The sequence below is a fragment of the Camellia sinensis genome, chromosome 10, assembly GCF_055761805.1.
Source record: "Camellia sinensis isolate YWXY chromosome 10, ASM5576180v1, whole genome shotgun sequence".
NCBI lineage: Eukaryota > Viridiplantae > Streptophyta > Magnoliopsida > Ericales > Theaceae > Camellia > Camellia sinensis.
In genome coordinates, this window is record NC_138970.1 from 170,195,828 (window position 1) to 170,207,020 (window position 11,193).

At 40.0% G+C, this 11,193-nt stretch overlaps 1 protein-coding gene across 1 annotated transcript; it reads left to right on the forward strand.

Moving 5' to 3' along the window:
• The first annotated feature begins 290 nt into the window (after positions 1–290).
• On the forward strand, positions 291–2,798 carry LOC114305908 (polygalacturonase-1 non-catalytic subunit beta). The gene is made up of 2 exons (XM_028251041.2): positions 291–597; positions 711–2,798. Exons 1-2 carry the CDS (start codon positions 544–546, stop codon positions 2,544–2,546), a joined length of 1,890 nt encoding a protein of 629 aa, XP_028106842.2. The 5' UTR covers positions 291–543; the 3' UTR covers positions 2,547–2,798.
• The last annotated feature ends 8,395 nt before the right edge of the window (positions 2,799–11,193 follow it).

Sequence of the window (11,193 nt, forward strand, 5' to 3'; positions counted from 1 at the left end):
CACTCATATTTTAGAATAATAAAAAATATAATAAGAAACTAGTATTTTAATATGAAAAGTATATATTTTTATTCATCTTTTTATGAAAAATTAAAAAATCACTAAAATAATCAACTCTCAAATTATCTCTACAATTTAAAACAAAAAGTCAATCTATAAAAATTTTCTTATGCTGGTTTAATTGGGAGAATTTGAGAAGAAATTTAAAAATAAAAAAAAATAAAATATATTTATATTTTACCTAATTTTATATATATACATATTTTTTCTTTTTCAAATCGCTCAACGCAACATAACGTTAAGGATTGCATCACTTTAGAAGAAGAGCAAATCTCCATCACAAAGCTCTCTAATTCGAGAACCTACTTTTAAAAGCAAAAGAAACCATTTTTCAAAAGCACCTCCCTCCCTCTCTCTCTCCCCATTATTTGTATAAATTTATGCCCCTAATCCGACCAACCTCCCCAACATTCTCACTCCCTTCCTCCTCTCTCCACCTCTAAAAAAAATACGCAAAACAAAACAATACACAAACATAACCACATGACTCCTCTCCTCTTCTACTCCTTCCTCTACTTACTGTCTTCATCTTTCAGTGTAAGCTCCTCTCTCTCTCTCTCTCTCTCTCTCTCTCTCAAAACACAAAAACATATATATACATCTGTTTTTTTTTTTTAATGTGTTTTATATGATTTCATTTGCCAATGTAGGTGGGTGTCGCCGGCGCCGGCGATAACTCCGGCGAATCTCCGTCGGCCGAAGTGAACCCATTCACACCAAAAGCATTTCTGATTCGTTACTGGAACAAACAGATCTCCAACACCTTGCCCAAACCATGGTTTCTTCTCAACAAGGCCTCCCCGTTGACCGCCGTGGAATCGGCGACTTTTTCAAAACTCGCCGATCAGAACTCCCTCTCCGCTAACCTCCGATCTTTCTGTTCCTCGGCGAACTTGCTCTGCTTTCCCGATTTATCGGCGAGCCTCGAAAAGCATGACCAAAACGCCAACTTCGCAATCTACCTAAACAAAAACTTCACCAACTACGGAACGAGTCGAGTCGGCGGAGTCGACTCGTTCACGAACTACTCCGACAACGATAACGTCGTCCTCGACTCGTTCCGCCGGTACAGCCGAGGCAGTACCGGACACAAAGACAAATTTTCCAATTATGCCCCCAGCACCAATGTCCCGGAGGACACCTTCAACACCTACGGCGCCTCCGCAACTGGCGGCTCCGGCGAGTTCAAGGCCTACAACAAGTTTGTCAACGTCCCCAACCTCCACTTCACCTCCTACTCCGCCGCCGCGAACGGCCGTGACCAGTCGTTCGGGTCTTACTCCGATGAGACAAATGCAGGGGACCAATCGTTCGTGAATTATGGACGAAACGGAAATGGGGCTGTGAATGGGTTCAATAGCTATGGAAAGGACTCGAATGTTATGGGGTCGAGCTTCAATGGCTATGGTGATTCTGGTAATGGAGCGAACGATTCGTTCACTTCGTATGGGTTCAATGGAAATGTACCCGAAAATAATTTCAAGATTTATGGTAATGGTGGCAATGCTGCGATTGATAAATTCAGTAGTTACAGAGATCAATCGAATGTTGGTGACGATTCCTTTCAATCGTACGACAAGAATTCCAATTCTGGGAAGGTGAATTTCGAGAACTATGGCAAATCGTTCAACGAAGGTACAGATAAATTTACTGAGTATGGTAAGGGCAAATCGGGAAACACAATCGGCTTCAAAATCTATGGAGTTAACAATACCTTCAAAGACTATGCAAAAAAGGGTGTTTCATTTGCTACATATGCTAATAAAAGCTCTGCTAAGCTGTCTTCAATGGCGGAGAGTGGCAGGGCTGTAAATAGATGGGTGGAACCGGGTAAATTTTTTCGGGAGAGAATGCTCAAGACTGGGATTGTGATGCCAATGCCTGATATTCGCGATAAAATGCCCACAAGGTCGTTTTTGCCCCGGCTGATTTCATCAAAATTACCATTTTCGACCTCGAAGCTTTCTCAGATGAAGGAAATCTTCCATGCCAGTGATAACTCGAGCATGGAGAGTATACTCGCGGATGCGTTGAGCGAGTGCGAGAGGGCACCAAGCCAGGGTGAGACTAAGCGGTGTGTGGGCTCGGCTGAGGATTTGATTGATTTCGCCATCTCGGTCTTGGGTAGGCACGTGGTGGTTCGGACCACCCAGAACACAAATGGGTCGAAGCAGGATGTGATGATCGGGTCAATCAAAGGAGTCAACGGTGGAAAAATCACGAAATCGGTGTCTTGTCATCAGAGTTTGTTTCCGTACCTACTGTATTATTGTCACTCGGTTCCTAAGGTTCGGGTCTACGAAGCAGATATTTTGGATCCAAAAACTAAGGCCAAGATCAACCACGGAGTTGCCATCTGCCACGTGGATACATCTGCTTGGAGCGCGGGTCATGGAGCTTTCTTGGCTTTGGGTTCGGGTCCGGGAAAAATTGAGGTTTGTCATTGGATCTTTGAGAATGATATGACTTGGTCTACTGCTGATTGAAACTGTTACAAACAGTTTTGTGCGTTGGGTTCTAATCGGGTGGGTAACAAAACCGGGTCACGAGTCCAACCCAAGTAGAAAGCTCAGTTGATTTACCCTTTGAATGTGGCTGTAAGTTACATTTTCAAGTTTATAATTTAATTATAAAGTGCCTAAATGAGCATGGTTTGATGATACAATAAGCTATATATTATTATTATTTTTTTTTTGCTATTTTATATCATTGCCTTAATGAATTCTTCTTATTAAAAATTATTGTGTTTTAAATTCTTCTATTGTCTAATAAAAATTATTCAATAATTTTATTCTATCATCACGACATGATAATATTGTGTTTTAAATGAATGAATGATGCTAAATTTATCTTTTGTTTAACATGTCCTAAGTTAGTAATTCAAAACTAAGGGCAAGTTTGGTATTTACTAAATAATACAAAAAGTCAAAAAGTCACTATCCTATTTAAGTCACATCATCTTATTTAAATCACATCACCTCTCTAACACATCACATCAAACCCAACTCATATAAGTCAATAAGTCAAAAAGTATAATTTTTTAGAATATCCCAAACCAATCCTAAAGTACTAACTTAAGTTTTGTTTAATATGTCAACGTATTAAGTTAGCAATTAAGATTTCTTTTGAAAGTTAGTTACAAATAAATTTACCCAAAAAAAAAAAAAAAAGAGAAGATAATATAAAAAAATTAATTTATTTGGTATATTCGTAACTTTTTGACTTATTCTAATAATTTTTAAAAATGGTTAAAATTTCCTTTTTGACACAAAATATGTTTACCAAATGGGATAAAAAAAAAATTAACAAAATGTGTTTTTTAAGCGGATAAACTGATTTTTTTAACCATATCCAATCAAAGGCTAAAGCATTGACAATTTTCAAGGGATCACTTGCTAAGTTGCTATAGCCATTGTGTGACTAGTGATTGAGAATAGGGGGGATTGCATACATTTAGAGATTCAAAAACCAATCACCAGTCAGCATTCAAGTGTTATATCCACAAAGGATTTAAAAAACTGTGGCAACAATGAAGTGGTCTCACACATCAATTTGTCGTACTATATTGTATGGGAAAATAAGGCCATATGCCAGCTGCAGTTGGGCCACTTTTTTTTAGTAGGTGTAAATGTCCCGTAATTTATTTATTTATTTTTTAAATATTCTCAAAACATAATAATTATTATAATTTGCTTTAATTCTTTTCAATTACTTCAAACAACTGTCATAATTATCATATTTAATTATAAATTACACATGTAATGTGTACCCACTTTTAATATATATATATATATATATATATGTTTTACTTCTTTTATATTGGAGATTCAACTTGAGAGAGCATTTGGATTTAGTATGTCTATTGTAAATTTAATTTTGGTGATTCAAACTGTTCACTTTTTAAAATTCATTGAGAAGAATATTCATGTAAAAAGTCAAAATGATTGGATTTTGATAGCTATATGTTTGAAACACATTTGTCTTTAAAAAATTGACAGTTATTCTAGAAATTATATTTGTTATCCATTTTTTTTAAAGATAAATGTGATTCAAACATATAACTACTGAAGTTCAATCAACTTGATTTTTTATATGAATATTTTTCTCAACAAGTACTGAAAAGTGAATAGTTTGAATCACCGAGAGAAGCCAAACCTTGTATACATAAAAAGTTTTGGACATTCTTGCATGGTCCTAATATCCAGTCTAAATAGGTATTAATCTTAATCACTTAGAAGGTCATGATTTAATAAATTTTAATTAATTTGTTATAATTAATGATATAATTAAATTTTCAAAATAAAATGAATAATTTTTCATACAGAAACTTTTTTATTTTTCAATAGTATCCTTTTACTTATATACTCATCATAATTTCAAGTAAAATATATTTGGTAATAAAAAAAAATTAACAACTACTACAATAAATGCAAGTTGTCGAAAATTTCCTATTTTGGGAAATTTTGTGAAAAGTCCTATTTGAAAAACTTGTTTAGTGGAAGGCGTATAAAATCTCTTATAATCTAAGTAAGTCCTATCTATTTTGAAATGTATAATGAAAGATTTTTTTTTTTTTTTTTTTTTTGAATTTGAGATAATTTCATGACATTATTACCCCTAATTTGTTACAGAGCCATAACTCAAATGTCATATTTCATTTTGATAGAAATCTTGCAATGGTTGGTTCTATTATGGAATGGTCAAATGAATTGGGTATATATTTTCATTTTCTCGAATGTGAAGGTTGAAGAAGGTTTTTGGGATAATTGTTATTGATTCTTGTTTTGTTGTTTTTCATTGGAGGCTCCGATACATCTCTGGTGTTCACTAAAAAATTATTCACATCTTTGTCAAAGGTATGTTTTATTGTTCTTCATGTCTTTGTGAAATCGCAGATTGTGAGTTTCATTGTAGATTTATTGATAATATATTTTTACTTGAGAGAGAGATTTGTACCGAGTAAATGGACCGAGTTAGTGTGAGCTTGGAGCAAATTGCAAGGTTGCTCAACAGAGATGACATAGCACGATGTGGCCTAAGGCAAGGTTCCGAATCAGTTGGGTTGGCCCAAGATCTAGACGTAGGACCAGGCTGGTTGTTGGACTTGGATCATGAGTCGAGCTAGGCGAGGCTTGTGCGCCGAGCTAGCTGCTCTTGGATCAAGTGGAGTTTGCCTTGATAAATTAATGGAACTTGAATGAATTGATTGTGGCAAGCCGAGATGATTAAACGTTTGAGATCGGCAATGATCAGCTTAGCCCAAAAGACTAGTCGAGATTGCAGAGCTAGGCCAGACGAGGATATGGTTAGCTCAACAAGGTTGCCACGTAGCCCAATGAGTGGGCAAATAGGAGAATCAACTATTCGTGTGCGTCAATACCGTTTGGCTGTTTTGTCAATGTTGTTTGGCTGTATTGTCACGCACATACGTGGCGGACAAAGAGAGGGTAGTACATCCACGAGTCCAAGGAATGATGAGTAGGGTGGTGCGCGCAGAAACTATATAAATGGCGCAGTGCTTCCATGCACAGGTCTGGAACCCTTACATGTTCAGATCTTTTCATTATCAAAGCTCTCTTTCTCTCTAAAACTATGCTAACTTGATCGTCGAAGGAGTATTTTGGCCACCAACTGCCTGGTAGCTCACTGTCGTTGTGTTCTCAAGTTATTCAGAGTGAAGCGAAGCTTCGACATGAGGAGTACGGAGAACGACGAATATTTGCTCCTTGCCGTCTGTGGGAATCTGACAGACAAAACCTTGTCCTCTAAGCTTTTCCGATCATTTTTTATGGCGAAAAATGATAATATTTCACTGTCCGCTATCGACGATATCATGCCAGAGTCCATTCGGCGCAGAGATGGCCTGCCTGCCATTTCAACGATAGCTGGTTTAGAGAACTCTGCACAAGGATTTCCTAGAGATGCGCAAGACAGGCGCGCAAGGAGTTCTAGGCACTCTGTCAGCCTAGAAAAACATTGCCAACTGCGAGACTTACACACTCAACACCTAGAAGACATGCTGAGAGACCAAGATACCATCATCAAGAAGATAGCGACAGAGATGGAGGCCATAAAACGCCAGATGAAAGGAAAAGGTGTTACTGGAGCGAGGAACCACAGTAAGCACGCCCATTCTCGCTATTCCGACAGTCAAAATAAACGCCACATCCCTTCACTTTCCGTCACAAGAAGCTTTAGAGCTAGAGACTACATCGTGCCGGCGGCGACATCTTGTACACAGGACATCAGTTACCACCCATCACGTCTGATGACGACGTCGAGATATTCACATTTTGACCGTTTAAAAGACCTGAGGGATGTGTTGGAGGAGTGCGCTCGCTGGCGGGAAGTATAGAGGGTGTCTGCATTGCAACGCCTAGCCCCTAGAGAGCAAGCCAATCAAGCGGTCGCCATGCCACCACCACGCTTGGCTGCACACACCCCACTAGACAAAGTTTTAACAAGGCTGAGTGCCACCTCTTTTTCCATATAAATCGAGAACACACCGTTCCCCCTCTCCGGGTTCTATCACCCAAAGTTCACGCTCTACGATGGAAAGACCGATTAGTACATGCACGTAAGCCACTTCCGGCAGGTTATGACTGGGTAGAGGCGAAATGATGCGCTTATGTATCTTATTTTTCCATCGAGTTTGGGCGAGTTAGGCCTGAAATGGTTCGAAAGGCTACTAGAGGAAAGTATCGAGAGGTGGCAGCAATTAGCGGAGGCATTCGTGACACAATTCAAGACCAACACCAAAATACCTAAAGAAGTTAACCACCTTTTGGGAATCAAGATGGAAACATGCGACTCCTTGAAAGTGTGCAACGCCAAGTATTGGGAAACATTCAACGACATTCTCGATTGCCCGACGAACCTAGTAATCACTCAATACAAACGCGGTCTTCCAGTCAGATATAGACTCAGAGACTTGCTTACAATGAACCAACCGACGATTGTGGAGTTACTCATGCAACGCATCAATGAATACATCCAAGTTGAGGATGGCACGGTCGCAGTTATCGTGAAGGCAAATCCAATAGTGGCAGACAAAAGAGTAGCGGGAAAATTCAATGTAGTCGGACAAGAGGATGGCCATGCAAACAATCGTGGAAGAGAACATGATCACGGCACTAACCGCAACAACTTGGATAAAGGTCGTAACAATGATCAAGCTAGCAACCCACATGACACGAAGGATGATGCCAAGAGAAAGTTAAAGCCCTTGACTGGCATTACTACGGTCTTTATGATCCTCATTTATTGCATATTATGTGAAATTCGTGACGAGGAAAACGTCCGGTGGCGGGCCAAGTTGAGGGATGCCTAGAGAGGATTCAATCCGAGATACCGGTGGACCTTTCATAATGAGAGAGGGCACCAAACAGAAGATTACATGCCGCTCAAACTACACTTGGAAGAGTTGGTGGTTGCAGGGCATTTGGATCGTTACATTGATATGGGGGTCAATGCGGCTCCTTCAGAGCAAACCTTAGCGATCGAAGACATCCCCCCCTCCTCCAAGGAGTGATCAATTAAGAGATCTGGGGAAATTAGTTTTGGAAGACGGCAATAAGAAGGCCGAGGAAAAGAGGCATAAAATTCGTTGGATATAAATGGCCGATCTATTCCCAGAACGTGGAACACTGTCAATCTAAAGTTTTATTCTTAATTCTATTTTTGTAACCCATTCTACTATTGATATAATGAAACAAGTAGACTGTTTTCTTGAAAATTGTTGTATTTTCGCCTCGCCAAGCAGATTTAGCATGGTCCAAGGGGCAACTGACAATCATTTTGACGGAAAGATCAAAATTCCTTGTCGGGCTAATTTTTCTCGGCAAGATGAAAGTTGGTGTTTTGTTTAACTTTGGAATTCCTTGTTGGGCGGATTTTGCTCAATAAGAGGTTTCACTACTAAAATTTCAGCTTTTTGCGACGGCAAAATGCTGTCGCTAATACTCCTAATGCCGTCGCAAAAAACTTTTTGCGATGGCAAATGACTTTTGCGACGGTAAGGGGGGGTTGCAACTGGGGGTTGTTGACGTCCCCGAACGTCCCGGGGAAATCCCGTTTTGTTCATTGGGCTTCACTACAGTTCGGACTCAATGTCACGGTTCTGAATCTAATCTCGCAAAGTGCAATGCAAGATCGATAAATCACCAAAGAGTCCAAATCCGGCAAATCGTTTTGAAAAACTGATTTTTAGAAAGAAGGGCCAAACATGGACTGCTTTTCCAGATACAAAGTCGCCACCTAAATAATTTACTTTGAGAGAATTTAGGAAACCCTGACTCGTGCCTAAGGCCACGTGTCCGTCATCACCAAAGTTGCCTCGGCTTGGGAACTTGGGTACAATTGAAGAAGGTCATGTAATGAGCACCCTTGCTCGCCCGATCAAAGATCGGCCACTACTAAACATTATATCTCGTTTTTTAAAACATATGTGCTCTTATTCCGATTTATTAGCCTAGAATTGCTACGTGATGCGCACAGCATACAAGTATAGACTGGATCGTCTAAGTTGGAACAAAACATCTCATGTTTGTTTTGAAAGCGGTTTGCTACTCGCAAGTAGGTTAAAATGCGGATTTTGCCACTCTCAAGTGGGCTTAGAAAACTTGGTGATTTGCCACTCTCAAGTGGGCTTAAACTCGCAATCGATGAATTGTTCCATTTTAAATAATCCAACCTTCATCCACAGGCATTCAGGCAGGTATATCATATAAGCAGTTAGCCTCATGGCAAGCATGCTATCATGGAAGTCACTCACACACATGCAAGGATGCTAAACTGAGTACTCCAAGCCAAAACAGAAACTAGTTAGTAATCAATGCATGATCCTAGTTTATGTTAAGATGACTAATGCAACACATGCGAAATGCAACTAAGATAGGCTCGGCTATTCTAAAATGGCATATGAGATGTTACGGATAACACGTATGCAACTTGGAGTTGAAATACAATGCAATTAGTATGATGCGCCGAACCTGGTGCATGCAAGACAGATGAATGGATGCAATCATGCGAGCATAAGGATGCTAATTGAAACATGCCCTAAAACTAACCATCGTAAGCTGGTAAATAAAAGGGAGAAAGAAATGGGGGTTAGAAGACATTCATCACACACACGCACACTTATTACACCATTTGCCCTCTCGACAGAGGGTCCGAATAACAAGCTAACTAGCTAATCTAAACTAATCTAATTAAACTAGTTATTACATAACGAGATGAATAATAAATTACAGCTAATTATTACACAACTCTAATTAATTAACAAACTAACTAAGTAAGCAATTAAACTAGGATGCAAACTACATGAATGTGGACTGCCTTAGCTTTGCCTTGAATGATAAAGGGTGCATGCATGCTCGAGTCGCCTTGTCGGGAAATCCATCGCGATGCCCCGGCTTGCCTTTGTTTGCAATTGACCTCAGAACACTGCACAAGGCTCCAGAAGGCTGAAACTCCACCCTGGGAATCTGTGGGAAGGCTGCCGACCAGCTAGTGGCCTTGGAGACCACCTGCCGACCACCTTTTGTGGGAGAAACCAAAAGGGGTGGTCGGTCTGCCAGAAAAGCTGGCCGGCCGACCAGTTTCTGCCTCTGGTTTCTGGTTTTCTGCAACAAGGAGCAAGAGAGAGGCATGGCAAAGTATTCGCAACACATGTGTGCACGACCACTCTCCCCATCATTGCATAAGCTCAAGGGGGTGTAGTCCTTGACCCTCGGGCCACCAATCACGCATTTTGATGCATGATGGCTGACGAGTCGAATTGCACGACTCAATGTGAAATAAATGCACACACAAGCACCTAAAGCCAACAACTCCGTCATGGGTAGTCAAGAGTGTCGGTGACTAGGAATCGAGGCACGTTTCATCACTTTGAGTACGAAACGTCCCTCGTTTCCCATGTTCGGACTAACTCCTATTCCGAACACAATGCAACAAACAATGGCATGCACAATGCGACTTTAAGTATGAAACCTAAATGCTATGTAACTAAGTGATGCAAACATGCAAAGGATGACATGCAAACATGCAACTAGCATACACAATGCTATGAACTAACAATGGCATACTCAATGCACGTGGTACTTAGCATACACAATGCACCTAAGAACTAACATACACAATGAGATGAACAAGGCATGCGCAATGCAATGATCAATCATGCGACAATGTGGCATACTCAATGCTATGGAATACAATGGCATACTCAATACAAAAATGGACTAAACCAAAATAAATGGACCTCAGCCACACCCAAATCAGCGGCCAAACATGATGAAAACAAGACTCCAAAACTCATGCTAGCATACACAATGCAAAGACCTAAGCCCAAGGCACAAAAACACAACTTTGCACATGCATTGAAAGGACTAAACATGGAGTACAATGGCATATATTCCAGCTCTGAAATGGCATATAACATGACTCCAAAATGACTCTGAATCATGCAAACAACTCACACAACGCATGTTGAATGGCTCAAGCATTGAAACTAGTGAAGTGCATTACACTATAGGCATGCAAAACGATACTCAAATGATGAAACCAACCCCAAACAGGCCCTATGCAGGCCCAAAACAGTAACAAAATGGGTTGGGGTGATGGCTTGAAAAGCACAAAAATAAAGCTCATGCAATGGCTCGCAAATAAGGCATAAATGCACAACTCTAAAGAGCACTTAAAGCATGGAAAATATGGAAGTGTAGCACCCCTATAAGCTCTGAAATATCATGCTCAATGATGCTAAAACATGCAAACACCTCAAGTTAAGCATGCAAGGGACCTCCAAACTCAAAGCTAGTCAATGCTATTACCCAACAAGTATGCATGGCTAGCATTTTTCGACCAAGAGGCCTCAAAAAAGAGCTAAGGCAGCTCAAAATATGAACAAAATCAGTTTGGGTCAAGGCCAAAATATGCTAGAATAGAAGGCCAAAATAACATGCATTGTAAGCTAGTGAACATGAGTTACACTACAAGCATATGAAGCATGTGGAGGACTACCAAACCAAGCAAAAACAAAGTCATGGCATGCCAATTGATGGCCAAAAACCCACTGAAACAAGACCAATACATGCTAGAATGACATGCTTCTTTGATAAGCCATGAAAGGGGTTA